Below are 14,535 nucleotides of genomic sequence, written 5' to 3' on the forward strand. Positions count from 1 at the left end.
GACCCGAGGTCCCGCCAGTTTCTGAGGAGCCTAGGGCACCGACTCCGGTGGGGGCGGAGGGCGGGGAGAGAAGACTGTGACTTTGGGATTGGCCCGGTCGGGTGCATGTGGCCCACAGCAAGCAGCTCCCGCCCAGCAACCGCCGCCTCAGCCCCAGGAGAGCGCGGAGGAGGAGCCCATCTCCGACATCGGGGCCCACGAAGGAGTGGGGGTCCGGGTCGGTGTCCCCCGCCCGGGCAGTTTCTGCCTTGACCGCTCAGCCTGCTTCCAGGACAGCCATTCCCATGGAGACCCCCGAGGCTATAAAGCCAGGTAACCAGGCGCGCAGCTGCTCCCGAGCCGCTGAGCCCCCCAAGTAAGGAGCAAGCGCCCTAGTGTGGCCCGGCCCCCGCAAGAGGGGAGGAGGCGGAGGAGCGGCGCCAGCAGCTTGAGGAGCCGCGTCGCCGGGCGCCACCGTCTCAGCAGGGGAGCGGGGGCTGCCCCGGGTGCGGGTGAGTGGCGCGGCTCCAGGCCACAAGTGACTGAGGGGCGCCGGACACCTGGAAAGCAGCGGGAGAGTCAGGAGGGGGCCGAGTTTCGGCTCTCGTCGCCTGTGGCCGGCCAGGGCGCGGAGTAGCAAGCAACCTACACCTCCAGGCAGGCGGGAAGCCCAGGGAAGGAGCGGAGACTCACCAGGCGTGCGGCCCAGGAGCGGCGGGGCAGCGGGAGCCGCGGGGGGACAAGAGTGGGAAGATCAGGACCCTCGGTCGCAGCCGCCCACGCGCAGAGGGAGCCACACTAGAGTACCCGCGAGGTCCAGAGCCCAGCGGGGCACCGGAACAGGGGCGCCCCCGTGCGGAGCTGCCTGGCCGCCTGAGCGCGGCAGCAGGGGCCATGCTCAAGCCCAAGGACCTGTGCCCCCGAGCGGGTACGCGCACCTTCCTGGAGGCCATGCAGGCGGGCAAAGTGCACCTGGCCCGCTTCGTGCTGGATGCGCTGGACCGCAGCATCATCGACTGCCGTGCGGAGCAGGGCCGCACGCCTCTCATGGTGGCCGTGGGGCTGCCAGACCCCGCGCTGCGTGCGCGCTTCGTGCGACTACTCCTGGAGCAGGGTGCGGCCGTAAACCTGCGGGACGAGCGCGGCCGCACGGCGCTCAGCCTAGCGTGCGAGCGCGGCCACCTGGACGCCGTGCAGCTGCTGGTGCAGTTCAGCGGCGACCCCGAGGCGGCCGACTCGGCAGGCAACAGTCCGGTGATGTGGGCCGCGGCGTGCGGCCATGGGGCGGTGCTCGAGTTTCTGGTGCGCTCTTTCCGCCGCCTCGGTTTGCGCCTCGACCGCACCAACCGTGCGGGCCTTACAGCTCTGCAGCTGGCCGCCGCCCGCGGCCACGGAACCTGCGTGCAGGCCCTCACCGGGCCCTGGGGCCGCGCGGCCGCCGCCGCCGCGGCCCGGGGCTCCAATTCCGACAGCCCCCCTGGCCATCCGGCTCCCGCGCCCAGCCCCGAGCGCCGACGACCCAGCCCCCGCCGCCTACCGCGGCCTCTCCTAGCGCGTTTTGCGCGAGCGGCTGGCGGCCATGGTCACGGCGGCGAGGTTGGCTCAGGGGGCAAGAGCTCGGGCCGGCACCGGGCGCAGGGCAACGAGCGGCCCGAGTTAGGCCGGAGCATGAGTCTGGCTTTGGGTGCAGTGACAGAAGAGGAGGCGGCTCGACTGCGGGCAGGAGCCCTGATGGCCCGACCACACTCGCCCCAGTCTTCGGGGACCGGGAGGTGGCGTTCGCATGAGGTGCTGGAGGGAACGCCCCCAACCTTAGTACAAGCCCCGGCTGGTCTTAGCCCCCACCCCGAGGGCGGCCCCGGCTCTGGCCGCTTGGGTTTGCGTCGACGCTCTACAGCTCCAGACATCCCCAGCCTAGTTGGGGAGGCACCAGGCCCGGAGAGCGGCCCGGAGTTAGAGGCCAACGCTCTGGCCCACTCGGTACCTGGGCCCCAGCCTTGGCAGTCAGGCACGGAGGCCGTGTTGCTGCACGCTCAGCGGTAAATAGCGTGGAGGACGAGCTCCGTTCCCTGCACCTTTCTGTCTCTGCTCCACTGGGATTTCTTTCTTCCAGGTCCCTTATTTCCCTGGCAGTTTCCCTACCCCCCATGAGCCTAGAACCTGTCCCCACTGCCAAGGCGAGTTGCCCTCTCTCTGAAAGGGCAACTGTTATTTATTTTTTGTGCTTGTTGGTATTTTTGGTATTTTCTGCCTAAGTCTCTCACCTTCCCTACAGCCTGCCTTTCCTGTCCTGGAAAGGGGAAGAGTAGAAGAAATGGTTCCATGGGCTTCCAGTCAGGAAGCTGGAACTCCTTTCCTCTGCCTAAGGCTCAGCCCTGAGTCTGGCTGGCTCCTGCCGGTCCCATTCCCATTTCTGGGTTTCTCCACACACTGGCAGTCAGGTGGGCAGAAGAGCAGACTTGCAGAACAAGGGCCTATGCCCCCTTCCCTCCCAGTGAGCTGACAATAATGCCACAGGCGACCTAAGTCTCCTTTTCCCTTAAGGGTTGGAGAAGGGGACTGAGACCTGCCTTAGAGCCTTTCTGGACAGGCGGGCTGATTAGGAAGGAATGTGAAGGTTAAGTTTTCCTGGGGAAAAACTCCTGCCTCAGGACAATGAAAGCATATTTTGGACATGGGAGAGCCCCCGGTGTTGAACACTAGTTGTCCCTTGAACCGGCTTCTGGGTAATTACAGCTTACCCAGGCCCACCCAGGATTCAACTTAATTGACAATGTGGGGTTACTGGCCCACACCAACCCCTACCCAGCCAATCCACGGGCTCGGTTGCATTTGAGTACCATCCTTGAGGTCTCACCCCTCCTGGCCCAGCCTTACTTCCTCTCACTAAAATGGAAAGGAGTTAGTGTTTCCCCACCCCCATCGCCTCCCAGCTCCCCCATCCCGCACGTGGGTGCTCCTGCAGGGTGGAACGGTTGCGAAGGCTTTGCTTAATTGTACTTCTTCCAATCCTCAAAGAACTCGTCTTTTGAGCCTTTGTATATGAAGCAGAAAGCAGCAGGTCTGATCCGAGGCTTAAGAACTTGACAATGTCTCTTTAAATAGAAGCTCCGCGAGGGGGATAATTGACTGAAGTGTTTGCCACGTTACACCGCGGCGCGCGGGAGTCGGAAGCCCACACGAGCAGCAGGTCCGGGTTTAAATTACATCAAACTCTGGCGAGAGCTGGGAGAGGGCTGTTAAACGGCTCTAGCTTCTTGCTGGGCGGTTAACGGAGGGTCGGGCGGATGATGGATGCTAGAGGTCGGGACCGAGGACCCCTGCCTCTGCCCGACACGTGGGACGCAGGCCCCGCCCAGCGTCATTACTGGGCAGATTAGTGAGTCAGAGGCAACTGCGGAGAGGTGGTTGAAGGCCCTTTCCCTGCCTGGTCCTTCGTTCCCTCCCTCCCCGCCTTCTTCTTTTTGCCGGCCTAACGGGGGGGAACTAGCGGTCTGATGAATTGTATCTGAGCGCCCAGCCTGCGTGGTTGCAGAGCGTGGGGGCTGTTGCTGTGAATCCCGAAGGTTGAGCGTGCACCCAACTCACCCAGCTGCGTGGTGATCATTTCAAGACGTCGATCTATTCATCTTTGCAGAACGGAAGGTTTCTCACCAATAACTCTAGGGAACTGCCTAAAGAATGACCTGTGCTGAGAAATTGGGCCTGGGGGTGAGGAGTGGGTGATCAGGAGCGGGCCTGGTGTCGGTGTCAGACACCTCCCCAAATCCTTCCACCCCTCCTGGCCCGCGAGGCCGTTAGGGCCCCCACACTGAACGCGATCTCTGGTGCCCCCTGGTGGTAGCACTGCGCTCTTCCTCGCCTCTCCCTGGCTGGGAGTTCCGACTTACGGTTTTATTTGGGATCACCGCTGTGTACTTCTCTCTCCGTGTGCATCTACCAATGGAATCCTCTAACTCTTGTAGTATATTAAATCCTGATACTTGAAGTTATTTCATAGCAGTGAAGGGAGGGACAATGAATAAAAAAATTCACATTTGGGGTAGCAGGAGCCCAGACCCTTCACTAAGGACCCCAAGATCTTCCAAGCTAAGGCTCCGTGTCCTGAGAGGTCCTGCTGTCTTCTGAAAAATTAGAGCTTCCAACCCCTTTCTTATGATTTCTGAACCTTGGGACGTACTCATTACACACTGTTTTCTTCTGATGAGTTTTGCTTTCGTTTCTGGGGGTGTTTTGCCCTTCCCCCACTCCTTGCTCCTCAGACTTCTGCCTCCCCTTAGTCCCACTGTCTGGGTGGTGGGTGAACGATACAGAAGGGCCTGAAAAGCCAGAGGGAGAGTATCTGGGGTGGGATGGAGGGTAATTGGATACCTCAAGTGCAAACTCCTTTTTTCTGATCCTTGCTTGCTCACTCCCTTTCCAACTGTGTTTAATTTTCATGAAGTTTTTAATGGTGTAAGAATACAAGTATTTTGGCTTTTTCAGAACACCATGAGGTCTGGGTTGCACGTTGTGCTGAAGGTGCTGTCATCTTTCAAGTGTTGTGACGTAGGGCTTTCTGGTTGAATGTCACATTGCGCTCTCTTTATTGGGTAAACAACCACGAGTGCTCCTCTCCATGGAGCTGCCAAAGGCTCAGTGGTTGAAAGTGATGTTTCTAAAAAAAACCACAGCAGATTGTTTCTGTCTGAACTTAATTGTGTGTTTGACTGACTTGCTGTTCTTGCAGATTTCTTACCAGGCCCAGCTCTGTGCAGAATTTAAACGTTTCACCACATTTCGCTCTCCTGAACTTCCTCTCATTGTCAACCCCCAGGCGTTGGGGTTGGGGTCATCTTTCACTCTCTCCACTTTAGAAGAGACTTTTCTAAACATTTTGCTTGTTGCTTTCGTCGCTGTGAAGAGTCACCCATGCCACTGGAGCTCAGTACCAACTCAGCACTGGCCTGTGTGAGGCTGAATGACATACGCATATGCTTTTGGAATGACCCTGTGTGGTGGAAAGACTATTAGAACTCAGAAGAATAGTTAATAAATCCAGTCTTGTTCAGTTGCGAGAAATAGCCTCTCTTTGCCTTACCAACCACTCTTGACCCTGGGCTCCCTCTGCAGAGGTGGAAGAGTGCACTTGGTTTCCTGGGAAGGTTCCACCTTACTTCCTTCAGCCTCTATCCCTGCCTGTCCATCTAGAAGGTAAGACCCAGGTGCTGTTTCTGACTGAGTTGGTGGGACTGGGACCCTCGGACCAGGTCAACTGTCTAGGGGTGAAAGCTCTGGGGAGCAGGAAAAGGTATGCATGATTCCTTGCTCCTCGTTACAAGGTTTCAGTGAGCCCATGGTTAGTGGGTAGGAGGAGCTCTCCGGAAGGAAGTACTGGAATCAGTGTCAGAGCTAGAAGTTTAAAGATAATTTTATCCACCCCCCCCACCCCCAGGACTAGAACCTAGGTTTCTTGATTTCCAGCCACAGCACTGCTCTTTCACAACTCCTCACTGTCTCCCTCAGTTCTGAGAACCGAAACAAACTGCTTTCTCACAGGAAGCAGTTCCAGGCCCCTTCCAATTGAGGCAAGTAGCCTCTGACTTTACAGGGAGTGAGAAGCAAACCAGGGAAGGGAGAAGCTGCTGCAGAAAGTGGTTGTCAACCCAGGTGACTTCCCCAAGAACCCCTGTGGCACCTGCAAACATGATGCACAGCCCTGGGTTTCCTGGCTGGGCTCTTCTCCCCTGGGAGGGAGCCCTATTTCTCAGCTCTTTCGGACTCAAGGGTCTTTCACTTCCTGTGTTCCTCCTTCACTGCCCTCATTTTGGGTCCACACACCACCAGGGAGCTGGGATTTCTGTGGACTAGAGGGGCCACTGGAGAGCTCATGGTGGGGAGGAGGGCGGGCCCCACCAGACACCCACTAAGGGTGTCCAGCTCGAAGATGGCCTGGCTCTATTCCCAGAGACAATAGGAGGTCCAGAGGTTTTGAACACTCAGTTTAATTTAAAACAGGCACAAGTGCAAACAATTCACAAAAGTTTCTAGGGAAGATGCTTTTGTTTTTAAAATTCTGACCCTTAAAAAAAAAAAGTCCTTGCTGTTTTTCTGTTTGTTTTGCTCCAGAGCAGGCCACTGGGGAGCAGAGGAATCTAAAAATATGATCTAGATAGGGTCTAGACACCTGGAGTTCTTCTCTGGGCTTCCCTGTCTCACAACAGCCCTAAAGGTGGGGAAGGAAGGAGGACTGGAGACAAGTATCTGAGGAGGCAGCTAGAGGCAGGTAGTTTGCACAAATGGGGTGATGGGGTGCCCCTTCTCTTGACAACATGGAACCCTGGGAGCTGGTCCCCCTCCCCCAGACCAGGATTTTGCAAAGGGTTCCTGATGACCTGGTTATTGAGATGAAGTTCACAAGTAAAACAAAGTTTGTTTCCTCACCCTTCTGGTTCTTGGGCTCTCAGACTCCATAGTATAGGAGAAACTCAGAAACCTGCCCCGTCCGCAAGATGTGTTAGACTCAATACAGACCTCTCCACTGGTCAGGTAGCAACCTGGGACTTCAGAGGTGGGAAGCCAGGCCAAGAAAGCAGGTCCCTTCAGTGCAGAACTTAGTGGGAGAGAGGATGGGCAAGCCTCATGGATGGGGCCAGGCTGTCAGGGTGACATTACTCTGCTTACACACACACACACACACACACACACACAGGATAGGGTGAGCATCCGCATCCTGTAAAGTAACAGCACTATTACCACCAACCCTATTGTTTCTCTTTTACCCAGAAAATGCCCCTCCCCTTCCTGTGGCCTCCCATGGTCTAGGAGCAGGCTGTGCATACCAGTGTTGTGTGTTGTCAGTGCAGGTGGGTCGGGAAGCAGGTGCAGGTGGGGCTGTGTCTTCAGGAAGTCAGACACAAGGGAAGAAGACAGATTCAGGCAATAAAAACCTTCCCTGTGGCCCTCTTGAGTTCCCAGGGTTTGGAACTGGAGCTGAGCACAGAAAGTATCCTGGTAAAGACAGGCCCTCCGCCCTCTTGGGTGGCCTGGGATGCTAGTATACAACTGCCTTTAAAAAAACTGCAGCAGCCTTTTCTGCCGTGTTGGCTACAGTGGTCAGAAGTGCTGGTCTTGGTGTTTCTTAGAAATATCCCTGTGCAAATAACAAAGGGTCATCCTGAAGAAGGGGTCTCCATCATCCCAAAGGCAACTGGGGACTCTCTTGGAGGGGAGAGAGACTGAGGGGCAGGTCCGGCCTGGCCCAATGGGCTGAGGGGCAGGAGGGTGGGGGTGGGGCTTCACATTCAATCTTTGGAGAGAATACTGAGAAAATGAGGCAGGCAGGCCCTGTCGGCAAGCTGGTTGCCCAGTGTCCCCTGCCTGTGGGCACAGATGGCAGGTGCACTCTGGGGGTGGGTTCAGCAGGTGGAGGTCTGCTTGCGGTAGAGATGGATCAGGGGTACCAGGCACTCTGGTAGTCCCGTCTGCAGCAGGAAGGGATGGTCCAGGAGCTCCTGGGCTGTGGCTCTCTCCTGGGGGTCTCGCACCAGCATCCTTTCCAGGAAGTCTCGCAGCACTGGGGACACCTGTGGAGACAGGGCAGTGAGAGGAAGCCACAGTTGGTAGTCACTGTTGTCCATCTGCCTGGCCCCACCATCGGCTGAAAGCGTTAAATTCCCTTTTTTCTTACTTCCTGGTTCCTCCCAGGCTCAGCACATTTTGGATTATCAAGTAGGTAAAGAAAGTCAGCTTCAGTCCAGGAAAAGTGGCCAGCTCGCCTGTAGGGGTTGCTCCTGAGCAACAGAATTAGGATGTTTGGAGCACTGGGGAGCTGGGCTCCAAATACAGCCCATTCTACACTCTGCTTCTCTGAGCTCTCAGCGTTCAGGCTCTGGGGCTCTGTGGAAAGGGGGGTGAGACTGATATCAGTGATTCAGTCCTGAGTCTATCCTTGATGTTGGGAAAATTGCAATTTTCTCTAGACCTCAGTTTTCTCATCTGCAAAATGGGCTAATGATAAAATGTGCTTTTCCTGTCTGCCACATAGAGCTTTAGTGAAGATAAAAAAGAGGTCAGGGATGAAGTGTTTTTTTAAAAATAGAAATTAACACGGTGGGACCTGAACAGGAAGATTTCTTTATTGATCTAAGCCTCAGAGTCTAAATTATTGGTTCATTTTGAGCCAATACCTTGGGATGAGACTGACTCTTAGGCTGTTACAGAAGGCTACATCCTCTGGGGAATTAGTCTATTGGAAATCTCCCTCGTCTGCTATTCTTGGAGTCAGCAGTGGTCTCCAAGCACCAGTTGTCTCAGAAAGTGTTTTCTGTCTGTCCTCCTATCCTGCTGTGTTGGGGGCACAGAACTATTTTGCCATTTAGGGATTGCTTCAACGCTTTGGGACATTTCTCACTATGGCCACCAGATGGCAGTATGGTCTTGCAGCCCTGTGCTGACCTGGCCACCATTAGGAGATAGCCACAAGTAAGGCCTGCTGGTTTGGGGGTGGATTTGGCAGAAAAGGGTCGGGGACAGGGACACACACGGACACACACGGACGGACGGACACACACACACACACACACACACACACGTTTTAAGGAAAAAACTGTGACTCAGATGTGGTCAGGATGTGCACTGATTGAGGACGAGCCACTCACGGCGACAGACTGGGGACACTGTGCCATGGCTCCCCTGCCAGATGTGGTGGCGGGGTTCTTGCCCAGTTAACTCCTCTAGATTCCTCCTGAGGACATCAGGAATTCCTGACAATCCTGCTTTCCCTTCTCTTGGGCTCCTGTCAATTGTTTGCAGGTGGAAACTTGTCAGAGTGACTGTGGGAGTTTGTACATTGATGTGGCTCCATACCAGGTGCAGGTTTTGTGTGGAGAAAGAGGAGCCTTTTCCAGGAGCCTAGACCGTCTGGCTTCTGTGAAAGGGCGAGGCTGGGCCTGGGAGTCCAGGCTCTGGTCTTGTAAGCCTCAGGAAGAATGTGGTCTGCAGAGTCATACCTTGGGTACCGACTGACCTTGTGAGAGTTTTTCAGCTTGGGTGGGGGGCTGTCCCGGAGCCTCTTCATGGCTTGCACTGGGGAGTCACTGAAGTAGGGTGGCTCCCCGTCCACCATCTCTATCACCATGATACCCAGAGACCAGATATCCACCTGCAGGAGGAGAATATCCCTGATTCCACTGGCCAGAGTCTGACCCCTTGGTGGCAGCATGCTGCAAAGGGAGGCGAGCAGCTGGTCCCAGTTGTCCTTGGTGAGTTGGTTCCCTTCCTGGCCACCTACCCTGTGGTCAGTGTCATGCAGGGTGGCCTGCGGGGGGGTCTCTGGTCCTGCTCCCCACATAAGAACGCAGGGTGTGGCTAGGCCAAAAAGGAACACCCACGGAGCCATAGGTAGGGGAGTCACACCATTATAGTCTTACTGGAGGCTGGCTTCACACGACGTGCGACCTGCTGTCCGCTTCTCTGCCAACTGACCCCTTGCTAACTGCACTCCGCTGTGCTAACTGCAATCCGCTCTTGCTAGCTCAGCCCCCATCTTCTTGCTATCCCCCATTTGCTGCTAGCGTAGCCACGGCAGTTATATTAGTGGCCAATGGCTCACTGGTTACAGCTGACAGCCAACTAGCCACAGCTGATGGCCATCCAATCACAGCTGATGGCCATTTACTACCTGAGCCAGTACCTTTCCATGTGAGGCCGAGAGCCTGGAAACTGCACTCTTGGCTCTGTCCCTGCAGTCAGTTACTTCCTGCATAAATGACCATTGCCTAGGGACACAGCTGTCAGCCACTCTCTGAGAAAGGCCATCACACATGGGGAAGCCTGGCCATACCCCACCCTGCTCTTGAGCTGGCGGGTGGGTGTGGAGCATTTTGGGGACGAGTTTGTTGCAGCTAAGTCACAGGCAAGAGTAGACCCATCCAAGAGGGGACAGTGGGCAGTTGGGTAAGATATTAACTAAGTGGGAACCTGAGAACCAGGGCTATTTTTGGTTGGAGGGGCCTTGGAGGTGGCAAAAGTGGAAGAGTCATGTGTTCCCAAGCCTCTTCCGGGAGGACTGGGGGATGGAGTGAGCGGTTACCTCGGTCGCATACAGAGACCTGGAGATCACTTCAGGAGCCATCCAGTAGGGAGTTCCCACCAGGGACTTCCTCTTAGGGACATCTTTGCTGATCTGAGCACAGAATCCGAAGTCCGAGAGTTTCACCTGGGGTTGGGGTGAGAGGGAAAAGGGGGAGTGAATGGTGAACCAGGAGGAGGAACTGTGCTGGGCACAGGGAAGTGGGGGCATCGCTGTCCCAGAGTGGGGAGGGCCCTACCCTGCCATCGAGGGTCAGCAGGATAGAGTCGCTCTTGATGTCCCGGTGGATGACACCCTGCGCATGCAGGTAAGCCAGAGCCTGCAGCACGGCCTCACACACAGTGGCGATCTGCTCCTCGTTCAGCCTGGACAGGGAGGGCAGGATCACCGGCGGAAGAGAATGTTAGCTTTGGCTGGGTTGCAGGGCAGATGGGCTGGGAGAGGAAATGCCCCTGGTACCGGGCTCCACAAGCCCTGGGCAATGTGTACAGGAGTCCAGTCAGGACAGAGCCCTGGTGGAAATGGGGACCACCTTGTCCTCCCACTCCCCTGAGACCCCTGGGTCTATTAACCCAAACAGACAGTGGGCACTCAGGACGATCTGATAGGCCCCCCCAAGTCTGCTGGGCCTGAGGCTGCCTGAGACCCCAGCCAGGGCAATGGGGGCAGCCAGCGCCAGGGGCCCCGCCCTCCAGCTGCCCACCTGACTTGGGAGATGATGTCCGTGAGGGCCCCGCCCTGCAGGAACTCCATGAGCACCCACAGCTCCTCGCCGACCAGGTAGCTCTTGTACATCTCCACCACATTGAGATGCTGGTAGTCCCGCATTATCACCACCTGGGGGCGGGAGGGATGCCTGAGTGCTGGGCCGGCCCCACTGCCCCTGCTCACACCTGTCCAGCCTGGCTTCGCACCCACTGCCCATCCCAAATGCCCACCCCCATCAGCCCTCTCCTCCCACCTCATTAAAGAGCAGCTCCCTGCGCTGCTGCTTCCTGAGGTCCATCATCTTGACGGCCACCTGGCGGCCTGAGTGCTTCTCCCGGGCCAGGCAGACAATGCCTGTGGAGCCCTCGCCAATCTTCACGTAGCTGTCCAGCAGCAGCCGGGGGTCACCCTGGTCCACCACCATCCTGAGTGCAGCCTTGAACTGCTCGTGGGTCACAACACCCGTGTCCTCACCAGCTAGGGCACCCTTGGCCACTGCAGAGTCCTGGGGCAGGTACAGGTTGCTGGTGCTGATCTGGGCATGCCGGGTGCGGGGGGAGCCCGCTGGTGAAGACCGGCCCGGAGGAGGGCCGGACGCTGGACCTCTGTGGAGGGACTTCTGAGGGCTGCTGGTATCTGAGGTGGTCAGAGGGCTGAAGGTCCCCATGGGCTGGTCTGAGGGCAAGGACTGGGCCTTGACCACCAGGCTCGCGGGGGAGGTTCTTTGCTGCGGTCGGAAGGAGTTGGGCTGCAGGGAGGAAGAATAGAAAGAGGTTGGCAGTGGCAGTGTTTGGAGCAACCTTCCCAGAAACGGGGTGGCTACTGTGACCTGTGGACGTGGGCAGGGTCAGGGCATCAGACCAAACGGAGGAGGCTATGAGCAAAGATTTTCTAACGGAACTGAAGCCAAACCATCGTCCTGCTTGGGAAACCAGCCCCACTGTTCCCAGGAGAGCAGGCCAAACAAGAGCTCTTTACATCCACTCCACCTGCTCCTGGGAAGACAGAGAAAGCAGAGTCCCCGGGGTGTCCTTGTGCTGGGTTTTTCTTCGTGGGTAATTGACAGCCAGACCCCAGGGAGGCCACAGGGAGGCAACCCGCCCTCTGCTGCACGGGGAATCTGGGTCAGAGGCAGTCGCTCCCATGGCTTCCCCACCCAAGGGCCCACACAGACAGAAGAAGCCCTGTTATGTCCCCCGCAGAGGACCACAGAGCCATGTTACCATCTGGGGGTTCTCAGGTTCCCCCTGAGCTGGGGATCTGGTACTGGAGAGATCTGGGATCAGAAGGGTGGGTCCAGCCAAACCCAAGCCTTGGGGCCAGGGACCCCAGAGAAGTTTTCTAAGGGCTCCCCAGAGGAGCCCCTCCTCTTGCTCCCAAGCATGAAACTCCTGACTGATGACCCCCCCCCACAAGGAAGGGAAGGCAGGGCCTATCCTGAGGATGAGGAAGAAAAGGTGGAGTGAAGTGGCAGCCTGGGCCCCAGTGAGCCCTGTGCAGGGCCAGCCCTGGAAGCCTTCAAGGCTCCTTGCCTTTCCAAGCCCAAGTCCTCCTGCCAGCCTTGCCAGGAAATGTGTTTTTAGAAGGGACCCCTGGAGAGGGCACTACATAACCTAAGAGAGGACATTTTAGGAGCCGCAGAGATGCGTTCTCAGAACTTCATCACCAAGTGGTTGTCTAGGGGCCCAGTGGCTCCTGGTCCTGATTCCTAGAGCTGAATTAAGGAAATCTCAAGGAGTCAGCTTGGGCTGGGCTGCTTGCTTAGGGACCCCAAGTCTGGGCCATGGATCCACCAGGCTCAGCAAGAGTTTTTCCCACCTCTTTAGCACCCACTCCCCAGTTTTCAGGGCTCCCGCCCCCACCACAATCCCTGGCTTTGAATAGGGTCACACATGTGCGTGGGTGCACCTGCTGGTAGAGTGGAGAGCCCAGTACTGGCATGGCCTGGGGCGTGGGACATGGGGGTGGTGGGGCCAGGCTTGGTCTTCACCTCAGCAGAGGCAGGTCCCAATGTCCCTTCGTTGGCTCTGCTGCCTGTGGCCATAAGAAGGGAACTTTTACTTAATGTAGCCACAGGAAAGGACGAGATGAAACTTGCCAAGCCACACCAAGAAAGGGAAAGAGGGGAACAAAGGGTGGAATTACTGAATTGTTACGGGCTCTGGATTAATGCTGGAGTTACTTGTGTGACTGAGACCTCTTCTTGGGCAGGAAGCCACTAGAAGAGTCATGCGTGGAGTTACAGTGATGCTTCATTTTCCCTTCCTGGGCCATGGCGGCAGGGCTGGACTCTCCAGCTGTAGGCTTAGGGTGCTGTACCCTACGTGCCCCAAAGGCAGAGGCCACGGCATAACATTAAAAAAATAATAGTCATTTATTGAGGGCTTACCACCTCGACAAGGGCCTAAAATGTGTTATCTCATTTAAGTCTCATAAGCCTGCGGGTTATTTTATTATCCCGTGGACACTATTGTTATCACATTTGTAGGGGAGGAAACAGGCTCAGAGAGGTTAAGTAACTCCCAGAGTCACTAAGTAGGAAAGGGCAAGACCAGACTTAAGCCCCGGTCAGTCTGAACCCTGACCCCTATGCTCTAGTCCCATTGGTGTTGTGTATCCTTGGCATATGATGGAGCACGTGATACACAGTAGGGACTTAAGCAACGTGTGCTGATTATTGAGGTCTCCTGACTTGGCCTTTCTGCCTCTAAGTGGAACCACTTCTAAATCCCCCAAACTTGAAACTCTCTTACCTCTTTGGCCTCCCTGCCCCCACTCAGGGTCTCCTTTTGATCTTTAGCCAAAGTGTGTGACCACAGGCCAAGCTGCCTGGGCTGAGTCCAGGAGCCCTCGGCCACAGAGTCTCCTGAAGCCACGCCTGGCACATCATGGCCAATGGCAACCTGACCTCCCGGGGCATCAGTGCACGAGTGCTGCTGTGGGAGCTGCTGTGAAGGTCCAGAGCCAGCCTTCCCGGAATGCCTCGGACTGGCAGTGACTGAGAAAGGGCTACTTCGCAAACTCCCCACCCATGTTCAGGCTAGACCAGATTTGTGCCATCACTGTCAGGGGAGGACCCAGGAATGTCCCCCTCCGGGAGAGGAGGCTCCATCACTCGAGGCCCTGTCCGCAGTTGTGCCTTAGGTCTGACTTACAACCCTCATGCTGCCACCTAAGCTCATTTCTGCCTGACCCTCAGGAAGGAGCTAGAGAAAAGTGGCTGCCACGATGGCAAAGCCTTCCTAAGAGGCGAGAGCCGAGAGGCTGTCTCATGCCTTCCTTCCCTGACTCATCTGAGACACCTAGGGGCTGTCTCACCCTCTCTGAATCAGCCTTTTCATTTGCCAAATGGGAAAGGATGTTATTGTCACCACGGACAGGATGTCACAGGGCATGTAAGAAGCAAAACTGTTCTCCTTTGCCTGCCAAGAAATGTCACTATTAGGACTCCCTTCACTGTTTCCTTTTTTATAAGGAAAATATATGCATTTGAGACAGTCACACAGGCCCAACGTCAGCTTTTCTGCTGCTCCTGGACCTAGGCAAATTCAATCCTTTAGATTGTCACACGGCACACAAAGTCGAGAATAAATCATTACAGAAATGTTAAATAAAACCACCCTTAAAAAGAGGGAAGGCAGGCAGGCAGGAATTGTCCCTAGAGGAGGGAACACTGCTGAATGCCTCAGGGAGAAGCAGCCCGGGGAGTCTCTGCACAAGCTCAAGAGAGCGCTGAGGCGAGTAAGGGGTGCAGGCAGAAAGAAGGTCCGAGAAGA

The 14,535-nt window shown here is 56.3% G+C and overlaps 2 protein-coding genes across 4 annotated transcripts in view; one reads left to right on the forward strand and one right to left on the reverse strand.

The window, feature by feature from the left end:
• The first annotated feature begins 54 nt into the window (after positions 1-54).
• Positions 55-5,030, forward strand: ANKRD63 (ankyrin repeat domain 63). Its single transcript, XM_033109600.1, has one exon. It carries the CDS (start codon positions 874-876, stop codon positions 2,020-2,022), a length of 1,149 nt encoding a protein of 382 aa, XP_032965491.1. The 5' UTR covers positions 55-873; the 3' UTR covers positions 2,023-5,030.
• A 931-nt stretch (positions 5,031-5,961) lies between these two features.
• Positions 5,962-14,535, reverse strand: part of PAK6 (p21 (RAC1) activated kinase 6) — a 35,383-nt gene continuing 26,809 nt past the window's right edge. For all 3 annotated transcript variants that reach the window (XM_033106875.1, XM_033106877.1, XM_033106876.1), the window contains 6 exons: positions 11,013-11,507; positions 10,755-10,888; positions 10,290-10,416; positions 10,052-10,177; positions 8,987-9,121; positions 5,962-7,544 (listed from right to left, as the gene is read on the reverse strand). In XM_033106875.1, coding sequence (XP_032962766.1) covers positions 7,377-7,544; positions 8,987-9,121; positions 10,052-10,177; positions 10,290-10,416; positions 10,755-10,888; positions 11,013-11,507 — 1,185 coding nt within the window. In that variant the 3' untranslated portion in view covers positions 5,962-7,376. The remainder of the gene's footprint in view (positions 7,545-8,986; positions 9,122-10,051; positions 10,178-10,289; positions 10,417-10,754; positions 10,889-11,012; positions 11,508-14,535) is intronic.

The sequence above is a fragment of the Rhinolophus ferrumequinum genome, chromosome 6 (genome assembly GCF_004115265.2).
Source record: "Rhinolophus ferrumequinum isolate MPI-CBG mRhiFer1 chromosome 6, mRhiFer1_v1.p, whole genome shotgun sequence".
NCBI lineage: Eukaryota > Metazoa > Chordata > Mammalia > Chiroptera > Rhinolophidae > Rhinolophus > Rhinolophus ferrumequinum.